This window comes from Pristis pectinata, chromosome X (genome assembly GCF_009764475.1).
Source record: "Pristis pectinata isolate sPriPec2 chromosome X, sPriPec2.1.pri, whole genome shotgun sequence".
Classification (NCBI taxonomy): domain Eukaryota; kingdom Metazoa; phylum Chordata; class Chondrichthyes; order Rhinopristiformes; family Pristidae; genus Pristis; species Pristis pectinata.
Genome location: NC_067450.1, coordinates 866244 through 889376, shown reverse-complemented (window position 1 = coordinate 889376; position 23133 = coordinate 866244). Strand labels below are relative to the sequence as shown.

General features: G+C 57.6%; 1 protein-coding gene across 3 annotated transcripts; it reads left to right on the top strand.

Moving 5' to 3' along the window:
* Positions 1-128: 128 nt before the first annotated feature.
* On the top strand, positions 129-21487 carry LOC127566875 (cyclin-T1-like). Of its 3 annotated transcripts, none has more exons than XM_052009380.1 (10): positions 129-675; positions 7003-7084; positions 8059-8187; positions 10712-10772; positions 12376-12438; positions 15180-15225; positions 16399-16562; positions 17568-17638; positions 17813-19324; positions 20938-21487. In XM_052009380.1, exons 1-9 carry the CDS (start codon positions 509-511, stop codon positions 18572-18574), a joined length of 1545 nt encoding a protein of 514 aa, XP_051865340.1. In that variant the 5' UTR covers positions 129-508; the 3' UTR covers positions 18575-19324; positions 20938-21487. The 3 variants fall into 3 exon arrangements, with proteins under 3 accessions (XP_051865340.1, XP_051865338.1, XP_051865339.1); XM_052009378.1 differs by having other exon boundaries at positions 12376-12450; XM_052009379.1 differs by lacking the exon at positions 20938-21487 and having other exon boundaries at positions 12376-12450; positions 17813-19515.
* The last annotated feature ends 1646 nt before the right edge of the window (positions 21488-23133 follow it).

Genomic DNA, 23133 nt, shown 5'->3' with positions numbered 1-23133 from the left:
TCAGTGACGTCACCGGCCCCCCCGCCCGGCGCGGCTGCCTCTGCGCACGCGTAGTGGCGGAGGCCGTGGCTATATATAGGGCTGGCCGGGGGCTGCGCCACCATTCCCCACCGAGGCGGCGGCCGAGGAGCGCACGGAGCGAGGCAGTAACGCCGCCGGTTTATTTTTAAAGTTTTTTTTCGTCTAGTCTACTCGCAGTTGGCGACCACAATAAAAAGGGGAGGGCTGCAAAGTTGGTGTTGCGTGTCTTTTTAAACCGGCGGAGGGAGAATATGTACGCGTTTTCCACGCTCGAATTGGAGCGCAGGCGGGAGGAGCGTGCGTGGTGACGTCAAGCGGGCGGCCTGCGTGCGTGCTCGCCCCCGCCGCCCTGGTGACGTCAACGGGGGCAGGCGGCGGCAGCGCCCGCGCTTCGGTCCTGGTGACGTCAGGGCGGCGTGCGCGCCCCCCGCGCGTTTGGGGGGGGTCCCGACGTGCGTGCGCGCACCCGGCGGCTGTGCGGGAGAAGATGGCGGCGGCGTCGAGCTCGTCGGCGCCGGGCGGCCGCTGGTGCTTCAGCCGGCAGCAGCTGCAGGACAGCCCGTCGCGGCGGGGCGGCGTGGACTGGGACAGGGAGCTGTCGTACCGCCAGCAGGCCGCCAACCTGGTGCAGGACATGGGCCAGCGGCTCAGCGTGTATCCTGAGGCCCTGTGCGTGCTAGGCCGCGGGGGGAGGGGGGGCTGGGAGGGAGGGGATGGGCCGAAGGGATGGGGGGGAGTCCTGGACTGGGGTGTCTCCTCTTCCCCTGGGTGTGGAGCCACAGGTAGAGCCCCCTGGGTGGGAGATCAGGGATGGGCCGAAGGGAAGTGGGGGGAGTGCCTGGACTGGGGTCTCTCCTCTTCCCCTGGGTGTGGAGCTACAGGTAGAGCCCCCTGGGTGGGATGGTGGGGAGGGAGATCAGGGATGGGCCGAAGGGAAGTGGGGGGATTGCCTGGACTGGGGTCTCTCCTCTTCCCCTGGGTGTGGAGCTACAGGTAGAGCCCCCTGGGTGGGATGGTGGGGAGGGAGATCAGGGATGGGCCAAAGGGAAGTGGGGGGATTGCCTGGACTGGGGTCTCTCCTCTTCCCGTGGGTGTGGAGCTACAGGTAGAGCCCCCTGGGCGGGATGGTGGGGAGGGAGATCAGGGATGGGCCGAAGGGAAGTGGGGGGGAGAGCCTGGACTGGGGTGTCTCCTCCTCCCCTGGGTGTGGAGCCACAGGTGGAGCCCCCTGGGGGGGTCAGGGATGGGGCTGAAAGGAAGGGGGGGAGAGCCTGGACTGGGGTATCTCTGCTCTTCTCCTGGGTGTGTGGAGCTACAGGTAGAGACCCCTGGGTGGGATGGTGGCAGGGAGGAAGGTCACAGATGGGCCGAAGGGAAGGGGGGGAAAGAGTCCTGGCCTGGGGTGTCTCCTCTTCCCCTGGGTGTGGAGCCACAGGTGGAGACCCGGGATGAGATGGTGACGAGGGAGGTCAGGGCTGGGCCGAAGGGGAGGAGAGAGTCCTGGACTGGGGTGTCTCTCTCCTTCCCCTGGGTGTGGAGCCACAGGTAGAGACTCCTGGGTGGGGTGGTGGCAGAGAGGTTGGGGATGGGACGGGGGAGGGGAAAAGTCCTGGATAGGAATATTTCCCCCCTCCCCTTCCTTGGGCTGAGTTGCAGGTAGAGCCCCTTGGCTGGAGCAGTGGTCGAGAGGGAAATCGGGTGGGCTGAAGGCTGGGGGTGGGGGGGGGGGGAGGGGAGAGTCCTGCACTGGGGTATCTTCCCCCCTGGGGAGTCTGGAGCCATGGGTTGAGCCCACTGAGTGGGGTGGTTGTGGAGAGGAAGGTCAGGGATGGACCTGGGAAGGAGGTCTTGGACAGGGATGTCTTCTCTTCCCCTGGGTCTGAAGCTGTGGGTCGAGTCCCCTGGGTGTGGTGGAAGAGGGAGGGAGGCATAGGCCTGAAACTTGGTGCCAGCGTGAAGGGAGGAGGCTTGGGGACTAGAGTATAAGGCCTGGGCTCCCAGATCTGGGGGGTGGTAGTATGGGACCTGGATCAAAATAAAGGCAGGAAACACCTAACAGATTGGGCAGCATCTGTGGGGAGAGATGGAGGAACGGTTAATGTCAATGGACCAGAGGGAATGAGTTGTGGAGAGAGAGGTTGAGCAGGTTTGGGCTTTACTCAATGGAGTGTAGGAGGCTGAGGGGTACAAGTACGTGGTTCCCTGAAAGTTGCATCGCAGAAGACAGTGGCGAACAAGGTGTTTGGCACGCTGGCCTTCACCAGTCAGGGCATCAGTTGGGACATTACGTTGAGTTGTACAAGACATTGGTGAGGCTGCACTTGGAATATTGTGTTCAGTTTTGGTCTCCCTGTTATAGGAAAGATGCTGTTAAGCTGGGAGTGCAGAGGGAGATTTACGAGGATGTTTCTGGGATGCGAGGGACTGAGTTACAGAGAGAGGTTGGGACTTTACTCATTTGGAGTGTGGGAGAATGAGGGGTGGCCTTATAGAGGTGTATAAAATCATGCAGGGTGTAGATAGGGTGAATGGTCACAGACTTTTTCCCCAGGGTTGGGGAATCAAGAACTAGAGGACACAGGTTTAAGGTGAGAGGGGAGAGATTTAATAGGGGACCCGAGAGACGGCGGATGCTGGAGTCTGGAGCAACACACCGAGCGCTGGAGGAACTCAGCGGGTCAGGCAGCATCTGTGGAGGGAAATGGACAGTTGATGTTTCTGGTCAAGACCCTTCATTTGGATTCAACCTTAATAGGAGCCTGACGGGTGACTTTCTACCTGGAGGGTGGTCAGTATATGGAATGAGCTGCCAGAGGAAGTGGTTAACAACATTTAAAAGGCACTTGGGTACATGAATAAGAAACGTTTTGAGGGAAATGGGCCAAGCATGTGCAAGTAGGACTGTCTTCAATGGGAATCTGGATCAGTTGGGCTGAAGAGCCTGGTTCTGTGGTGTATGACCATCAATTACCCCTTGGAAGCAGAGGCCTGAGGTGCTTTGGGAAGGGGAGACGGCAGTAGCCTGAGCTGATGCCCTGAATCCAGATTACCATCAGTTCACATCAACCTGCCCTTGGCTCGGATAGCCAGGACTGGCAGTGTTGCTAGCATTGGCTCTTCTGTACTGGTTTGTTCTACTGATAGGGTAAAAGCAGCTTGGGTGCCCTGTAGGGTATGTTTGCAAAGGGTCAAGACAGGAAGCCATAGTACATTCCTGCTGTGTGGTCTAATGGGGTTGATGCATTCCCCCTTGTTTCCTCAATCCACTTGAATCGTAAACCTCTCCGTGGAATTGCTGCTCGACTGGTGGTGGTGACGAATGTGTGTACTTTGTACTCTGATGCTTGCCTTCCTGGGTAATAAACACGCAGTTCCCATTGCTCCATGATCTGCATGATAGGTTAAAATTTATTATCCTGTCCTAGGATAAGCTAGATATTTCTACTCCATCTGCTCTGGAATGGAGAGTGGGTAGAGAGGTAAGCCAAGGTATGAGCCGGCCAAGCTTCACGCTTGCCTACGAGTTCCCAATTCTCAGCCAGAAACCAGTGAATGTTTCCTGCTTGGAACTGATGTCTGTGGTCCTGAGCTTTCACTGCCTCGAGCCGGCATACGGCCGTATCCTGCGTTGCTCTCAGAGAATAGAATGGAAGCTGAGGAGATGTGAGATTGAAAGGTGGTGGTGGTGGTGGTCAGAGGGATGTGAATCACTGCAAGTCAGTGTGTCTGTGTGTGTTCAGCAAACGAGTACCAAGGGAAGTGGTACGTTGGGCTTCACTACAAGGGTTGAGATGTCTCTCCGATCACATGGGGCCCTTGTAAGACCACATGGAAGATACTGCATGGAAACGAGTCTTTCAGCTTGTAGAGTAAACATCAAACACCCATTTTTACACTAATCCAACCCAGCTTATTCTTCCCACACTGCTGGCAGTTCCCTCCAGATCCAATCATTCACCTGCACTCTATAACGTTGAATTTACAGCAGTGAATTACTGAGACTATTGGATATAGGAACAGAATTAGGCCTTTCTGCCCATCGGGTCTGCTTCACCATTTTTATCAACCTCATTCTCCCACCTTCTCAAGGACCCATGAATCTCTGCCTTAAATACACCTCCATGGCCCTCAGTGGCAATGAGTTCCACAGATTCACTGCCCTCGGGCTGAAGAAATTCGTCCTCATCTCAGTCCCTTTATCCTGAGGCTGTGCCCTCAGGTCCTAGACTCTCCCACTGATGGAAACATCCTCTCCACGTCCGCTCTATCCAGGCCTTTCAGTAACCGGGAGATTTCAGTGAGATTCCCCCCCTCCCTTATCCTTCTCAAGTACAGGCCCAGAGCCATCAAACGCTCCTCGTACGTTAACCCTTTCATTCCTGGGATCGTTCTCGTGTACCTCCTCTGGACCCTCTCCAACCCCAGCACATCCTTCCTCAGATACGGGGCCCAAAACTGCTCACAATCCTCCAAATCTGGTCTGCGCAACGCCTTATAAAGCCTCGGCATTAAATCCCTGCTTTTATATTCTAGTCCTCTCGAAATGAATGCTAACGTTGTATTTGCCTTCCTCAACCTGCAAGTTAACCCTAAGGGAATCCTGAACTGGTCCCTTTGCAGTTCTGATTTCTGAATTCTCTCCCCATTTAGAAAATAGTCCACACCGTTATTCTTCCTACCAAAGTGCACGACCGTACACTTCCTTGCACTCTATTCCATGTGCCACTTCCTTGCCCATTCTCCCAACCTGTCCACAAACACTACCTGCCCCACCACCAATCTGGATATCGTCTGCCAACTTGGCCACTGTTCCTTCATCCGGATCATGCCAACTCACACAGTTGTGGGATTTTGAAGGAAGCCCATGTGGTTGTGGAGACACCACCCTCCCCCACGCACAGTCAGCACCGCAGGATGGGATCAAACCCAGGTCGCTGGACCTGTGAGGCAGCAACTCTGCTCACTGTGCTGCCCACCTCAAATGTTGTGTACCGATCGGGCCTCCACACTTATAAGAATTTCAGAAACAGGAGCAGGAGTCGGCCCTCTGGCCCGTCGAGCCTGCTCCGCCATTTAATAAGATCATGGCTGACCTGCCTTTTCCCCATGACCCTTAATTCCCCTACTATGCAAAAATCTATCTAACTGTGTCTTAAATATACTTAATGAGGTAGCCTCTACTGCTTCCCTGGGCAGAAAATTCCACAGATTCACTACTCTGGGAAAAGCAGTTCCTCCTCATCTCCGTCCTACTGGAAGGATGTCACTGAGCTGGAGAGGGCGCAGAAAAGATCCTCAAGGATATTGCCGGGACTGGAGGGCTTGAGAGATCAGACAGGCTGGGGCTGTTTTCCCTGGAGCGCAGGAGGCTGAGGGGGGCCCTGATAGAGGTTTATAAAACCATGAGGGATAAGGTGGACAGTAGGAGAGTCCAAAACCAGAGGGCACAGGTTCAAGGGGTAAGTTTTTCACACAGCAGGAGGTGGTTTTATGGAATGAGGTTGCAGAGGCATTGGGGGAAGTGGGTACACTTAAAAGACCCTGTTATAGGAAAGACGTGGTTAAACTAGAGAGTACAGAGAAGATTTACGAGGATGTTTCCAGGACTCGAGGGCCTGAGTTATAGAGAGAGGTTGGCCGGGCTGGGTCTTTTATTCCTTGGAATGTAGGAGAATGAGGGGTGACCTTATAGAAGTGTTTAAAATTATGAGGGGCATCGATAAGGTGGACGGTAACAGTCCTTTCCCCAGGGTAGGGGAGTCCAAAACCAGGGGCATAGGTTTAGGGTGAGAGGGGAAAGATTGAAAAGGAACCTGAAGGGCAACTTCTCCACACAGAGGGTGGTGGGTACGTGGAACGAGCTTCCAGAGGACGTGGGTGAGGCAGGTACACCAGGATCATTTAAGAAGCACTTGGATAGGTACATGGGGGGGGCGCGGGGCTTGGAGGGATATGGGCCAAACGCAGGAAATTGGGACTAGCTGGGAGGGCACCATGGTCTGCATGGACTGGTTGGGCTGAAGGGCGTGTATCCGTGGACAGGTCCATAGATCGGAAAGGTTTAGAGAGATATGGGCCAAATGCAGGCACATGGGACTAGGTCAGGTAGGCATCTTGGTTGGCATGGACCAGTTGGGTCTGTTTCCGTGCTTTGTAACTATGTCGTTAGTCATAGAACCATAGAACAGTACAGCACCATACAGGCCCTTCAGCCCACAATGTTGTGCCGACCTTTAAACCTCACCTAAGACTATCTAACCCCTTCCTCCTACATATCCCCCTATTTTAAATTCCTCCATGTGCTTATCCAGCAATCTCTTGAATTTGACCAATGTACCTGCCTCCACCACCGCCCCAGGCAGCGCGTTCCATGCCCCAACCACTCTCTGGGTAAAAACCTCCCTCTGATATCTCCCTTGAACTTCCCACCCATTACTTTAAAGCCATGCCCTCTTGTATTGAGCATTGGTGCCCTGGGAAAGAGGCATTGGCTGTCCACTCTATCTATTCCTCTTAATATTTTGTCGAGGGACTAATTAGTCGAGGGATTGGGTAGGGGAGAGGAGGGAACATGCCCCCTAGAGGGTGGCGGGTTTCATGGTGGTGGAGGCAGAGACTCCTCCCCACATTTAAACGGGACTACGGAGCCAGTGGGGGAGGTAGGGGGCCCGGCTGGGGAACTCTTTCCCCACTGGGCTCCTGAGTCTGGGAATGAACTAGGAGCTCCAGTCCTGGTGAACCCCTCGCACCCTTCTCAAAGCCTTCAGGTGGTTCCAAAACGTTGGTGGCCAGAACTGAACCAGCGCAAGGTGGGCGAGTGCAGAGCGAACCACCGGCGCCTTACCCCAATCACCGAGTCCCCACTGCCCTGACAGACCCAACCCTGCGATAGCACTGCTGCGTGCTCGCCCCGCAGGGGGCTGTGGCAGACTTTCGTCAGGCAGGAGGGTGCGTTCTTCTTCCTTAATGCCGCACCCACAGTTCACAGCTGACCATCAACACGGCGATCGTGTACATGCACAGGTTCTACATGCAGCAGTGCTTCACCAAGTTCCATCGCAACGTAAGTGCCCGTCGCCAGCCTAGACCGGACTTACAGCAGTGCGTGGGTGATGTAGTTATCAGCTGTGGACCATCACTGATCACTCCTAGAGCCTGGCCTCCATCACACATCCCCTGACTCTGGTCACTGTGTGGCACTGTCTCAGCAGTGCCCAATTTCACTGTTACTGCATTGCAGTGTATTGCATGCAGCCCCCTGTACAGTAAACAGCAGGCTATGACAATGTACAGCACCAATTATACAGTTAACATACTGTACTATATTACACCCACTACATCATATACAGCCTCCTTAGGCTAGAAAAGTATCCCACTCTGTAATACACAGCCCCCATAGTTATTTTTCAACACCGTATCACTGAGAGCCCCTGTACAGTTAATGTACGGCGCTGTATAATGCACAGCCCCTGTACAGCTAATGTAGGGCGCTGTATAATGCACAGCCCCTGTACAGAATGTACAGCACTGTATAACGCACAGCCCCTGTACAGTTAATGTACGGCGCTGTATAACGCATGGTGCCTGTACAGTTAACGTACGGCGCTGTATAACGCACGGCCCCTGTACAGTTAATGTACGGCACTGTATAACGCATGGCCCCTGTACAGTTAACGTACGGCGCTGTATAACGCACGGCGCCTGTACAGTTAATGTACGGCACCTGTACAGTTAATATACGGTGCTGTATAATGCACAGCCCCTGTACAGTTAATGTACAGCACTGTATCACACTCCATCCCTGTGCAGTTAATCTATCATTCACTGTCCATGTATAGTTAATGTACAGTACTGTATCACACACTATCCCAGTACAGTTAATATATAACACACTGTCCCTGTACAGCACTCGATCATACTCCATCCCTGTACAGCACTGTATCACACACTGTCCCTGTGCAGCACCGTGTATCATACACCATCCCTGTACAGTGCGTTGTGCGATCACACTCTGACCCTCCGTTGTACTTTGCGTAGACCATCGCCCCAGCTGCTCTCTTCCTAGCCGCCAAGGTGGAGGAACAACCTCGCAAGCTGGAGCACGTCATAAAAGTGGCGCACGCCTGCCTGAACCCACAAGAACCCCCACCTGACATCAAGAGTGAGGTAGGTCCCACCCGGTTTTCATTGGGTGTGCACCTCGGCTCGGCACCCAGCACTCCCCTGGGTCTCGGCGTACTCTCTGCTTTGAGAAGTGTCGCTGTAGAGTTACACGGTTGTAAGGGACTGTGCAAATGTAATGTTCACAGTGTCATTTACATAGTGTCCAATTATTCTCGCTGACTTTTATGTCATGAAATGTGTTGTTTTGCGGCAGCAGTACAGTGCACGACATAAAACATCTATAAATTACAAAAATAAATAAATAGTGCAAAAGAGGAATAACGAGGTGGTGTTCACGGGTTCAGAGATCTGACGGCGGAGGGGAAGAAGCTGTTCCTGAATCGTTGAGTGTGGGTCTTCAGGCTCCTGTACCTCCTCCCCAATGGTAGTAACGAGAAGAGGGCATGTCCTGGGGGGTGAGGGTCCTCAGTGATGGATGCCGCCTTCTTGAGGCACCGCCTCTTGAAGATGTCCTCGATGGTCGGGGAGGGTTGTGCCCGTGATGCAGCTGGCTGAGTCTACAACCCTCTGCGGCCTCTTGCGACCCTGCGCGTTGGAGCCTCCGTACCAGGCGGTGATGCAACCAGTCAGAATGCTCTCCACTGTACATCTGTAGAAATTTGCAAGAGTCTTTGGTGAGGGACCGAATCTCCTCAAACTCCTAATGAAGTAGAGCCTCTGGCCTGCCTTCTTCGTGATTACATCGATGTGTTGGTCCCGGGATAGATCCTCTGAGATGTTGACGCCCAGGAACTTGGAGCTGCTCACCCTTCCCACCGCTGACCCCTCAGTGAGGACTGGTGTGTGGTCTCCCAACAACAAATTGTACAGTTGTTATGGTCTCCCTGAGTTTTGCAACTTTAAAAAAGGGTCCAAACTTGGGTTGTTTTCTCTGGAGCAGTGGAGGCTGAGGGGAGACCTGATGGAGGTTTATAAAATTATGAGGGGCATAGATAGGGGAAACAGTCAGAATCTTTTTACCCAGGGTAGGATTGTCAAATACCAGGGGGCATGCATTTAAGGTGAGGGGAAAGTTTTTTTACACAGAGAGCGGTGGGTGCCTGGAACGGGCTACTAGGGGTGGGGGTGACAGAGGGGTTCGAGAGGCTGTTCGATGGGCACATGGATTTGGAGGGATAGGGATGGTGTGCAAACAGAAGGGATTTAGTTTAATTTGGCATTGTGTTTGGCACAGACATGGTGGGCCGAAGGGCCTCTTCCTGTGCTGTACTGTTCCGTGTTCTGTGTCCAGTAGAGTGATGCACCTTTAAATAGTGACTCACAGAAGTGTGGCGCCGTTGATTAGAATCCATTTGAGCTTTCAAAGTGTCCTTGGAATGTGGCACTTTTTAAACTGAGCTCCGGGGTCGTGCAGGTTTGAAAAGAGCGTTTTGGAGTGTTGCACCTTTGAAGTGTGTCCACTGGGGTTTTGTCCCATTGAAAAGGGTCCATTTGTGTGCTGCACTTCTTACCTGAGGTGCTGCATCACCAACAGCCTGTCCTGGTCCAACCGTGTAGACGCCACGGCCAGGAAAGCTCACCGGCGCCTCTACTTCCTCAGGAGGCTAAAGAAATTCGGCACGTCCCCTCACCAACTTTTATCAACACACCACAGAAAGCATCCTGTCAAGGTGTATCACGGCTTGGGACGGCAACTGCTCTGCCTGGGACCACAAGAAACCGCAGAGAGTTGTGGACACAGCCCAGCGCGTCACGGACACCAGCCTCCCCTCCGTGGACTCCGTCTACACTTCCCACTGCCACGGGAAAGCAGCCGACATAATCAAAGACCCCACCCACCCCGGACATTCTCTCTTCTGCCCCCCTCCCATCAAGCAGAAGATACAAAAGCCTGAAAGCACGTACCACCAGGCTCAAGGACAGCTTCTACCCCACTGTTATAAAACTATTGAATACAATAAGATGGACCCTTGACCTCACAGTCTACCTGGTCGTGGCCCCTGCACCTTATTGTCTGCCTGCACTGCACTCTCTCTGCAGCTGGGACACTTTACTCTGCATTCTGTTACTGTTTTTCCCTGTGCTACCTCAACGCACTGTGTGATGAATTGACCTGTACGATCGGTGTGCAAGACAAGTTTTCCACTGGATCTGGGTACGTGACCATAATAACCCAAATCCAGTTCCAAGGTGCCCAGGGGAGTGTTGTGCCTTTGACAGGTGTCGATCTGCACTGCACCTTTGGAGTGTGCCATTCCGAGTGTGGAAAGTGCCCACTTCCTTGCTGCACCGCTGACGGTGCGCGGTCAAGTGCCGCACTTCAGACGTTGTCCGTTCGGAACGTCGCACTGTTGGAGGTGGGACTGGGTGGGTGGCGCTCAGCGGGGCTCCGGTGGGCCAGAGGGTCCGTTTGCCGAGGTGTACCTGTCGCTCGAAGGGGAGGGGAGTGGAGCGGGCGGGGCAGTGGGTGAGAGTAAAGTGGGCACTCCCAGCTTGGAGTGGGGGGGCTGGGTGCTGTGAGACCTTGCTGCAAACTCCCCTTACCCTTTTGCTCTCTCCGTCACAGGCCTACCTGCAGGAAGCACAGGACCTGGTCATCCTGGAGAGCGTCATACTGCAGACCCTGGGTGAGTCCAGAGACGGGGGCTGCAGGGGGGTGGAACGGGAAGGTTCAGAGCTGCTGCCTGCGACCACCCGGGGGTGCCGGCCTCAGACCCAACGGGACACCATTTATACCAGGCCCATTGCACTGGGCCTCACTGTCCTCCGGTGCACCGTCCCTGTGTATCAGCTTCCCGACGGGCCGAACGTCCTCCTGTTCCCGCCCCCAGTGGGGCTGGCGTCTGCCCGGGCTGGGGGCGGGGGTGGGGGCTGCTGCAGGAACAGAGCCGGACGATTTCCTCGTCCCTTTCAGGTGTAGGGACCACGGAAGGGGAAGGCTGTGTGTCCTGACCACGTCCGCTGCTCTCAGGGGCTGGGAACGACTTCGCAACAAAACTCCTTCCAAGGCTTCAGTGCAGGCTCCGAGTCCCGCAGGCAGCACTTGTGTTGGCCCCCAGTAAGTCCCTGCTATGTTGGAAGTACTGCTCCACAAAAGCAAGCCACTTCCTCGACAGCTCACTTGCATTCCATGAGGGTCTCCCCACCCCTCCTCACAGAGTCCGTTCTTCCCCCACACCCCCCTCCCAACTCATTGATCTAGCCTCCCATTTACTACACCTTCTGCTCCAGCTGCCTGAAGGTTTTTGAGTCATACAGCGTAGAAACAGGCCCTTCAGCCCAACTGGTCCATGCTGACCAAGATTCCCACCCAAGCCAGACCCATTTGCCCACGTTTGGCCCGTATCCCTCTAAACCTTTCCCATGCACATACATGTCCAAGTGCCTTTTAAATGTTGTTTGAAAGTATCTACCTCAGCCACTTCCTCTGGCAACTCATTCCATATACTGACCACCCTCTGGCTGAAAAATTTGCTCGTCAGGTAAAGGCTGTGCACATTCATCCTCATGATTTTGTACACCTCTATTAGTTCACCCCTCATTCTCGTATGCTCCAATGAATATAGTCCCCATCTGCTAAATCTCCCTCATAACTCAGTCCATTGAGTCCCAGCAACATCCTTGTAAATCTCTTCTGTGCTCTTTCCAGCTTAAAGGCACCTTTCCAAGAGCAGGGAGACCAAAACTGAACACAGTGCTCCAAATGCAGCCTCACCAACGTCCTGTACAGCTGTAACATAACATCCCAACTTCTATACTCAGTGCCCTGACTGCTGAAGGCCAGTGTGCCAAAAGCCTTCTTCACCACCCTGTCTACCTGTGACGCCACTTTCAGGGAACCGTGTACCTGTACCCCTGGGTCCCTCTGTTCTATAGCAGTCCACAGTATCCTACTGTGAAAGATCTCTCATTTGTCTTCCTAAAATGCAACACCTTGATCCCACTGGTGTTGGTTGAAGCTGCCCTTGTGGTGTTGGGCGGCTGACGAACACAACAGCTATGGGCGTCTCCTGGGTCGTGCAGAAGACAGGTCACAGGTCCTGGGAAGATGATGCCGGGTGGGCTGATGCCTCGCAGCCGAGGATCGGGGAGGATGCTGCCTTCCCTGAGGGGCATTCAGAGAGCTCCGTCCACAGGGCCATGTTCTGGCAGCAGGGGAAGCAGCCCCCCACCTGTACACTCCTTCCTTTGCTTGCCAACTGCGCAGTGACCTCTCCTCTCCCCCTCCAGGGTTCGAGATCACCATCGATCACCCGCACACCCACGTGGTGAAGTGTACGCAGCTGGTGAGAGGTAAGGGAGAAGGCAAGTAACCTTGGTGTGCGGAGGAGTCTTTTAGTTTTACAAACGTTTGTTCGCTAAAAGCACGACCAAAGGACATCCAGCGTCAGAACTACCACAACTAATGCAGAAAGAAGAAAAAACTACGCAATCAGAATCTAACTACAGCAAAGTAACGCTAACACCCGCTAAACGCACTACGCAGCACTTCAGATGAGAATCTCGTCCACACCGTCCACGACACACGATCCTGAGGAGCCCACTGATCGCGGAATTCTTGTTAATATAAACGTTTATTAGCTAAAAGCACTACAAAAGGACAACCAGTGTCAATACACGACAACTAGTGTAAAAAGAGAAAAAAACAAACTAAGCAGCTACATTGAATTTAGGAGCCGGGAGGTATTGTTGCAGCTGTATAGGTTCCTGGTCAGACCCCACTGTGCTCACTTCTGGTCGCCTCACTACAGGAAGGATGTGGAAGCCATAGAGAGGGTGCAGAGGAGATTTACAAGGATGCTGCCTGGAATGCGGAGCATGCCTTATGAAAGCAGGTTGAGGGAACTCGGCCTTTTCTCCTTGGAGCGACGGAGGATGAGGGGGGACCTGACAGAGGTGTATAAGGTGATGAGAGGTATTGATCGTGTGGATAGTCAGAGGCTTTTCCCCAGGGCTGAATTGATGGTCACAAGAGGACACAGGTTTAAGGTGCTGGGGAGTAGATATAGAGGAGATGTCAGGGGTAAGTTTTTTACTCAGAGAGTGGTGAGTGCGGGGAATGGGCTGCCGGAAATTGTGGTGGAGGCGGATACGATAGGGTCTTTCAAGAGACTGTTAGATCAGTATATGGAGCTGAGGAAAATAAAGGGCTATGGGTAAGCTTAGTCATTTCTAGGGTAGGGACATGTTAGGCACAGCTTTGTGGGCCGAAGGGCCTGAATTGTGCTGTGATTGTTCTATGTTTCTACATAACTACAGCAAAATAATGCTAACTGCTCACCCACAAAACGCAACACAGCAAAGAAGAATCGCACTCTCACCATCCACGACACACATGATCCCCTGAGGGGCCCACCGAGTGCGGAACTCAACCAGGGTGCCCGCGCAGACCGCGCGCTCCCTCTCCAAGGACACCCGCGCGCGGACGTGAGCCCGGAAGACGGGGCAGGCACGCCGACCGACCGGAACCCTTGGCTGCCCGCCGCCGTGTCCCGTGGGTGGCCAGCTTGGCCAGGCCCGGCAGAAGACCCACCAGGAGATCCCCTGCGCGACCTGCCCCCACCCCCCCGCCACACCGGGTGACTGTAGATCAGCAGCGTGGGGCTGAAGTGCAGCCAGAACCTGAGCAGCAGCCCCTTCAGATAGGTGAAGAGATACCCTTCGGCCCGTCGCCTCTGTGCCAACCATCTACACTGACCCCATTTCCTGGCCCCCAGTCCGTCTCCTCCTCTGCCTCAGTGAGCCAAGTGCTGGATCAGCTGCCTCCACCCCTGCCTCAGCCAGCCCATCCCAGACCACCCCCCCACCCCTCTGAGTGGAAGGAAATCCCCCCAACTCTACCTTCACCCTCTCACCATACACCTCTGCCCTTACACACCCACTCACAGATTTCTACCCCATCTGTCCCCTCATAATAGTGTGCACTTGTCAGTTCCATCCTCCGCCCCAGCGAGAACAGACCCAACCTCTCCTCGGAACAGGAGCTCTCCATCCCAGGCAGTGTCCTCTGCACCATCAAAGTCAAAAAACTCAAAAGTTGAGTTTATTGTACACGTACACACGGGGGCAATGAAAAACTGCCCTGCGGCAGCATCACAGGCACAGAGCATCAAAGACACAACATTCACAGGAAAAGCATCAACCAAATTATATAACATTTCACAAGAAAGAACACTGTTAGAACCAAAAACGAAGTCCACTGCAGTACAGAGCGGTCCCAGTGCTGCTGTACTGAGGCAGTGATCAGGGTTGTGCCGGTCGGTTCAAGAACCGAATGGTTGAAGGGAAGTCGCTGTCCCTGAACCTGGTGGTGTGGGGACTTCAGGCTTCTGTACCTCCTGCCCGACGGGAGCTGCGAGAAGACGGCATGGCCCGGATGGTGGGGGGATCTTTGACGACGGACGTTGCCTTCTTGAGGCAGCGGCTCTTGTAGATACTCCCGATGGTGGGGAGGGATGTGCCCGTGATGTATTGGGGCTGGGTCCACTGCTCTCTGCAGCTTCCTGCCCATTCGAATCGCTGTCCCAGACCATGATGCAGCCAGTCAGGACACTTCCAACGGGACATCTGTAGAGGTTTGATAGAGTGTTTGGTGACAAGCCCAACCTCCTTCACCTCCTAAGAAAGTAGAGACACTGGCGTGCCTTCCTCGTGATTGGACCATTGCCTCCTCCCCGTCTCCGTGACCCTCTCCAGCCCCTACACCCCTCCCCGTCTCCGTGACCCCCTCCCTCCCCTACACCCCTCCCCATCTCTGTGACCCCTCCCCGTCTCTGACCCCTTCCTCCCCTACACCCCTCCCTGTCTCTGTGACCCCCTCCAACACCTACCCCCCCTTCCCTAACCCTCATTCCTTGACCAAGCTGTTGATTGGCGCCCCCAACAGCTCCCGCTGGCTCAGAGATGGGAAGTGCCCGGGGACGTTACTGGCAGTGCAGTGAAGGCAGTTGGTGCTGGTGTTGCTGGAGTGGAGGTGTGTCGCTCACTGGGATGTAACACTAACCCCACTCTCTCTCCTCTCTCTCCGTCTCCAGCAAGCAAGGACCTGGCACAGACATCATACTTCATGGCTACCAACAGGTTGTTCCATCACTCCACCCATTGAGGCCCAGTGCCCAGCGCTCCCCTCTGCTCCTCCCTCCCTCCCTCCCTCCCTCCCCCTCAGTGCCCCCTCCAAGCATGCTCCTGGCCCGGGGAGAGGTGGTGGACGGTCCGGCTGCCTGAGGTGGTCACCAGGGCTCTGCCAATGATCAGCAGCCTCTCTGTCTGAGACCACAGCGTGTGTGTGTGTGTGTCCACGTGCACAGTGTGTCCCTGTCTGTGTGACCATGTGTGATTGTGCCCGTGACTGCCACCGCCGCTGTCTGTGTACATGTGTGCTACTGCCTGCTCATGCATGTGTGCCTGCACGTGTGTGCGTGTACCTCTCTGGACGTGTGCCAGCATGTGTCTGTGCGTACTTATCCCTGGATTGATTCGTGTGTGTCTGCAAGATTTCTTAAGAAAATGTCTGTATATCGTGTGTGTGTGTGTGTCTGTCTTTATGTTGTGTGTGTCTGTGTACGATGTGTGTGTTTGTACATCTGTGTGTGTCTTGTATGTGTCTGTATTGTATGTAAATATGTTGTGTGTGTGTGTTATTGGTGTATGTCGGTCAGTGGAGGGTGTGTGCTGTGTATGTCTTGGGTGTGTGTCTCTGTATGTCTGTGTGTGTCAACAGTGTGTTAGAATGTCTGCCAATATGGTGTCTGTGTGTGGGACATGTGTGTGTCTTGTTTTGGCATGTCATTGTGTGTGTATTTGGTGTATATATGTTGGTGTCTGGTGCATGTTTGTGGGGTATGTTTATGTTGTGTGTGGGGTGTGTCTACGTTATGTGTGTGTGGTGCATATGTGTTGTGTGTGGTGTGTATGTGTGTTGATGTGTGTGTGATGGTCTGTGTGTGTGTGTGGTGTGTCTCTATGTTCTGTGTCAGTGCCCCTCCCTCACCCCCCGGCACACACCCCTGACTGGCCGCTCACCCTGGGGAGGAGTCCTTCGGGTGCCAGTGGAGGGGGAAGGTTGGGAATCCAGCTGGTGTTCCCTGCCCCCTGTCCACCCCGACGCCGAGCTGACTGGGGGTCCCGCCAACACCTGCGCTGTCGATACACGGGCTCACTGGGTATGCCTGCCCCGGAGACGATTTAACATTCTGCCTTCTCTCCCCCCCACTCCCCCCCCGCCCCGTGGCACTGACACTGCCCGACCAGCAGCCTCCACCTCACCACCTTCTGCCTGCAGTACCAGCCCCCGGTGGTGGCCTGCGTGTGCATCCACCTCGCCTGCAAGTGGTCCAACTGGGAGATCCCTGTCTCCACTGATGGCAAGAACTGGTGGGAGTACGTCGACCCCACCGTCACCCTCGAGCTGCTTGACGGTGAGTCCGTCCCCGCGGAGCCCGTGCCCATCTCCCCTCTGCGGGGGATCAACGGCAGGGGAGGGGAGTCAGAGGGGAGCTGCCTCCACACCGTCCCGACACACACTCAGACACAGGGTGAGGCTCCCTCCGCACTGTCCCATCACACTCCCGGGGTCAGGCACAGGGTGAAGCTCCCTCCGCACCGTCCCGTCACACACTCCCGGGGTCAGGCACAGGATGAAGCTCCCTCTGCACTGTCCCATCACACACTCCCGGGGTCAGACACAGGGTGAGGCTCCCTCCGCACCGTCCCGACACACACTCAGGCACAGGGTGAGGCTCCCTCCGCACTGTCCTGTCACACACTCCCGGGGTCGGACACAGGGTGAAGCTCCCTCCGCACCGTCCCGTCACACACTCCTGGGGTCAGACACAGGGTGAAGCTCCCTCCGCACCGTCCCGTCACACACTCCCGGGGTCAGACACAGGGTGAAGCTCCCTCCGCACTGTCCCGTCACACACTCCCGGGGTCAGACATGGGGTGAAGCTCCCTCCGCACCATCCCGTCACACACTCCCGGGGTCAGACACAGGGTGAAGCTCCCTCCGCACCGTTCCGTCACACACTCCCGGGGTCAGGCACAGGGTGAGGCTCCCTCTGCACCGTCCCACCACATACCCCCAGGGTCAGACACAGGGTGAAGCTCCCTCCGCACCATCCCGTCACACACTCCCGGGGTCAGACACAGGGTGAGGCTCCCTCCGCACCGTCCCGTCACACACTCCCGGGGTCAGACATAGGGTGAGGCTCCCTCCGCACCGTCCCGTCACACACTCCCGGGGTCAGACACAGGGTGAGGCTCCCCCCGCACCGTCCCGTCACACACCCCCGGGGTCAGACACAGGGTGAGGCTCCCCCCGCACCGTCCCGTCACACACTCCCGGGGCCAGACACAGGGTGAGGCTCCCCCGTTAATGGTGCCCTCCCACTCACCCCACACCCCTGGGGGCTTGTCTCTTCCAGAGCTGACGCACGAGTTCCTCCAGATCCTCGAGAAGACCCCGAATCGCTTGAAGCGCATCAAGAACTGGCGGGTGAGTTACGTTAGTGACGTCCCCGCGTACCCCGACCCACAGACGGTCCCCGTGTGTACACTGAGCGCCCCACAGGTGTGAACCCCTCTCCGCACCGTTCCCTTCCGCACGCCCCCACCGCTGACCGCCTGCCCCCTCCCCAGCCGCTGACTGACTGCCCCCTCTCTCCCACAGGCCTGTCAGGCAGCCAAGAAGCCCCGTCTTGAGGACCTGGATTCGGAGGAGGTGTCCGGGGGGACTGCCCCCTCCCTGTCTGAGGCGGCGGGGTCTGAGGACGGGACAGCCCCCCGGAGGGGTGGTCCCCGGGCCCCCCCGCCCAGTGGCCCCCTCCCGCAGCGGGTCAGCCTCACTGAGTACCGTGCCAAGCGGGCTGAGGAACTGCAGAGGCAGCGCCCACCCCCTCCCGCTCCCCCTCCCCCTCCCCTTCCCCCGCTCCCCGAGCCCCGGGACAGGCGCCCCCGGCCCGAGACCATCCCGGCCGGACCCCCGCCCCCGCCCTCCCGGCTGCGGCCCCCTCCGGCTGAGGAGGGCGAGGCGGAGGAGGAGGGGGGAGGCCGGAGGGGGTCCCGGGACAGGAGGAGGGACGGGGCGCACCGACACCGGCGGCACCACTGGGGCAGGAGGGGCGGCGGGGTGGAGGAGGAGGGCGAGGAGGGGGCCGGCGGTGGGGGGAGCAAGCGCAGGCAGCCCCGGCCCCTCAAGGCCCCCCCGGGACCCCCGCCCGCCTCCTCCCGGCCCCCCGAGGCCAATGGGCACAGCCACTACCAGGACGCCTTCGAGATGCTAGAGTCCTTGCTCAGTGCCCAGGGGGTGCCCCGGGCGCCCCCCCACACCCCCGGCGATTTCCGCCGGCCCCGGGGGGAGTCCCGGCCGGGACCCCACCCCCCGCCACTGCCCGCCGAGCCCCCGCCGCCCCTGCCCCCACTCCCCAAGTGAGGAGGGGTGGGGTGTGCACTCACCTCGGAGGGTCGGGCAGTGTCGGTGGGGGCAGCAGAGGTGTGGGTGGGGGTCTGAGGAGGCAGGCACGGCAACGTGCAGAGAGGGAGGGCTGCGGACCCTGCGTGGGCAGGAGGGACGCGTGGAGTTGGGCTTCAGTTCACCAGTTCAGCACAGACATGGTGGGCCAAAGGGCCTGTGTGAAAACTCGACAGTCCCTCTCCCCCCACCCCTTGCTCCCCCACCCCTCCCTTCCTTACTCTCCCTACCCCAATCGCCTCTCCAACCCTCCCCTCCCTACCCCTCCCCTCCCTACCCATCCCCACCCTCCCCTCCCTACCCCACCCCTCCCCTCCCCTCCCTACCCATCCCCACCCTCCCTTCCGCTCCGCTCCGCTCCCCACCGACGCTGCTCCACCTGCCGGGTCCCTCCAGCACCTCGGACGTGGCTCCGGATCCCAGCGCCTCTCCCGTCTCCAGGGAGGGTCGGTTGGGTGATGGGGGAGCTCCTGTCCCTGCGTAGCAGGCTGGAGAGGTGCCGAATGGTCTCAACCTGTTCTGGGGGGGCAGGTTGGAGCCGGGACCAGGGAAGGGTGGTGGTGGGGGGGGTCAGTGTGTGTGTGTGTGTGTGTGTGTGAGGGTGTGTGTGTTTGTGAGAGTGTGTGTGAGGGCAAGGGTGTGTGGGGGTGTGTGTGCGAGGGTGTGTGTGAGTGTGAGGGTGTGTGTGTGAGGGGGTGTGTGTGTGTGAGGGTGTGTGTGTGAGGGTGTGTGTGTGTGTGTGTGAGGGTGTGTGTGTGTGAGGGTGTGTGTGTGAGGGTGTGTGTGTTTGTGAGTGTGTGTGGGTGTGTGTGTGCGAGGGTGTGTGTGAGTGTGAGGGTGTGTGTGTGAGGGTGCGTGGGGGTGTGAGTGAGGGTCTGTGTGAGTGTGAGGGTGTGTGTGATTGTGAGGGTGTGTGTGCGAGGGTGTGTGGGGGGTGTGTGCGAGGGTGTGAGTGTGAGTGAGGGTCTGTGTGTGTGAGGGTGCGAGGGTGTGTGTGAGGGTGTGTGTTTGAGGGTGCGAGGGTGTGTGTGAGGGTGTGTGTGCGTGAGGGTGTGTGTGAGTGAGGGTGTGTGTGTGAGGGTGTGTGTGTGTGAGGGTGTGTGTGTGCGTGAGGGTGTGTGTGAGGGTGTGTGTGTGTGTGAGGGTGTGCGTGTGTGAGGGTGTGTGTGTGTGTGAGGGTGTGTGCGAGGGTGTGTGAGGGGTGTGTGTGTGAGAGGGTGTGTGTGAGGGTGTGTGTGTGAGGGGGTGTGTGTGTGAGGGTGTGTGTGTGTGAGGGTGTGTGTGTGTGAGGGGGTGTGTGAGGGGGTGTGTGAGGGTGTGTGTGTGTGTGAGGGTGTGTGTGTGTGAGGGGGTGTGTGAGGGTGTGTGTGTGAGGGGGTGTGAGGGGGTGTGTGTGTGTGTGAGGGTGTGTGTGTGTGAGGGGGTGTGTGAGGGGGTGTGTGTGAGGGGGTGTGTGAGGGGGTGTGTGTGTGAGGGTGTGTGTGTGTGTGAGGGTGTGTGTGTGTGAGGGGGTGTGTGTGAGGGGGTGTGAGGGTGTGTGTGTGTGTGAGGGGGTGTGTGTGTGAGGGTGTGTGTGTGTGAGGGGGTGTGTGAGGGTGTGTGTGTGTGAGGGTGTGTGTGAGGGTGTGTGTGTGTGAGGGGGTGTGTGAGGGTGTGTGTGTGAGGGGGTGTGTGAGTGTGAGGGGGTGTGTGAGTGTGAGGGGGTGTGTGTGTGAGGGGGTGTGTGTGTGTGAGGGTGTGTGTGTGAGGGTGTGTGTGTGAGGGGGGGTGTGAGGGGGGGGGTGTGAGGGGGGGTGTGTGAGGGGGGTGTGTGTGAGGGGGGTGTGTGAGGGGCGGGTGTGAGGGGGTGTGTGAGGGGGTGTGTGTGAGGGGGGTGTGTGTGAGGGGGTGTGTGAGGGGGTGTGTGTGAGGGGGTGTGTGAGGGGGTGTGTGTGTGAGGGAGTGTGTGAGGGGGTGTGTGGGGGTGTGTGTGTGTGAGGGGGTGTGTGAGGGGGTGTGTGAGTGTGAGGGGGTGTGTGTGAGGGGGTGTGTGAGGGTGTGTGTGTGTGAGGGGGTGTGTGAGGGTGTGTGTGTGTGAGGGGGTGTGTGAGGGGGTGTGTGTGAGGGGGGGTGTGTGAGGGTGTGTGTGTGTGTGTGGGGGTGTGTGAGGGGGGTGTGTGTGAGGGGGTGTGTGAGGGGGTGTGTATGAGGGGGTGTGTGAGGGGGGGGTGTGAGGGGGTGTGTGTTTGTGAGAGTGTGTGTGAGGGCAAGGGTGTGTGGGGGTGTGTGTGCGAGGGTGTGTGTGAGTGTGAGGGTGTGTGTGTGAGGGGGTGTGTGTGTGTGAGGGGTGTGTGTGTGAGGGTGTGTGTGTGAGGGTGTGTGTGTGTGTGAGGGTGTGTGTGTGTGAGGGTGTGTGTGTGAGGGTGTGTGTGTTTGTGAGAGTGTGTGGGTGTGTGTGTGCGAGGGTGTGTGTGAGTGTGAGGGTGTGTGTGTGAGGGTGCGTGGGGGTGTGAGTGAGGGTCTGTGTGAGTGTGAGGGTGTGTGTGATTGTGAGGGTGTGTGTGCGAGGGTGTGTGGGGGTGTGTGCGAGGGTGTGAGTGTGAGTGAGGGTCTGTGTGTGTGAGGGTGCGAGGGTGTGTGTGAGGGTGTGTGTTTGAGGGTGCGAGGGTGTGTGTGAGGGTGTGTGTGCGTGAGGGTGTGTGTGAGTGAGGGTGTGTGTGTGAGGGTGTGTGTGTGTGAGGGTGTGTGTGTGCGTGAGGGTGTGTGTGAGGGTGTGTGTGTGTGTGAGGGTGTGCGTGTGTGAGGGTGTGTGTGTGTGTGAGGGTGTGTGCGAGGGTGTGTGAGGGGTGTGTGTGTGAGAGGGTGTGTGTGAGGGTGTGTGTGTGAGGGGGTGTGTGTGTGAGGGTGTGTGTGTGTGAGGGTGTGTGTGTGTGAGGGGGTGTGTGAGGGGGTGTGTGAGGGTGTGTGTGTGTGTGAGGGTGTGTGTGTGTGAGGGGGTGTGTGAGGGTGTGTGTGTGAGGGTGTGTGAGGGGGTGTGTGTGTGTGTGAGGGTGTGTGTGTGTGAGGGGGTGTGTGAGGGGGTGTGTGTGAGGGGGTGTGTGAGGGGGTGTGTGTGTGAGGGGGTGTGTGAGGGTGTGTGTGTGTGTGAGGGTGTGTGTGTGTGAGGGGGTGTGAGGGTGTGTGTGTGTGTGAGGGGGTGTGTGTGTGAGGGTGTGTGTGTGTGAGGGGGTGTGTGAGGGTGTGTGTGTGTGAGGGTGTGTGTGAGGGTGTGTGTGTGTGAGGGTGTGTGTGTGAGGGGGTGTGTGAGTGTGAGGGGGTGTGTGTGTGAGGGGGTGTGTGTGTGTGAGGGTGTGTGTGTGAGGGTGTGTGTGTGAGGGGGGTGTGAGGGGGGGTGTGTGAGGGGGTGTGTGTGAGGGGGGGTGTGTGTGAGGGGGGTGTGTGAGGGGCGGGTGTGAGGGGGTGTGTGAGGGGGTGTGTGTGAGGGGGTGTGTGAGGGGGGTGTGTGTGAGGGGGTGTGTGAGGGGGTGTGTGTGAGGGGGTGTGTGAGGGGGTGTGTGTGAGGGGGTGTGTGAGGGGGTGTGTGTGTGAGGGGGTGTGTGAGGGGGTGTGTGAGGGGGGTGTGTGTGAGGGGGTGTGTGAGGGTGTGTGTGTGAGGGGGTGTGTGAGGGGGTGTGTGTGTGAGGGAGTGTGTGAGGGGGTGTGTGGGGGTGTGTGTGTGTGAGGGGGTGTGTGAGTGTGAGGGGGTGTGTGTGAGGGTGTGTGTGAGGGTGTGTGTGTGTGTGAGGGGGTGTGTGAGGGTGTGTGTGTGTGAGGGGGTGTGTGAGGGGGTGTGTGTGAGGGGGGGTGTGTGAGGGTGTGTGTGTGTGTGTGGGGGTGTGTGAGGGGGTGTGTGTGAGGGGGTGTGTATGAGGGGGTGTGTGAGGGGGGGGTGTGAGGGGGTGTGTGTGAGGGGGTGTGTGAGGGTGAAGAGAGGATCTATCTTCTGTTGCATTATTTCAGTTCGACCTGCCCGACACCCGTCAGTGGAGGTTTGCATTAGGGGATAGCGCTCAGACTGCAGACTGGCTGTACTACCCCCTCCTCACCCCCCTCCGTCTGTCCCCCACCCCCTCCAGCAGGCCTGGGGAGCAGGCGGTGGGGGAAGAGTCACTCCAACCCCCCTGATCAGAATAACGACCCCCTTCCCAGAGGGTGGGTGCGTGCGCCGATGTATACGGCCCCCCTCCTCTCCCCCCCACCCACCCCTCCCTCCTCTTCCCCCACCTACCCTCCTCTCCCACCCAACACTCCCTCTCCCCACCCACCCCTCTCTCCATACCCGCCCCCTCTATGCCCCCACCTCCTCGCCCACCCCTCCCTCTCTCACCCACCCCTCCCTCACCCACCTAACACCCTCTCTCCCCACCCACCCCTCCCTCTCTCCCTGCCAACCCCTCTATTACCCCACCCCTCCCTCTCTCCACACCCACCCTATCCCCCCACCCACTCCTCCCTCCCTCCCCCCCCTCCACCCCCCCAGACCCCATTCCCTTCTCCCTGAG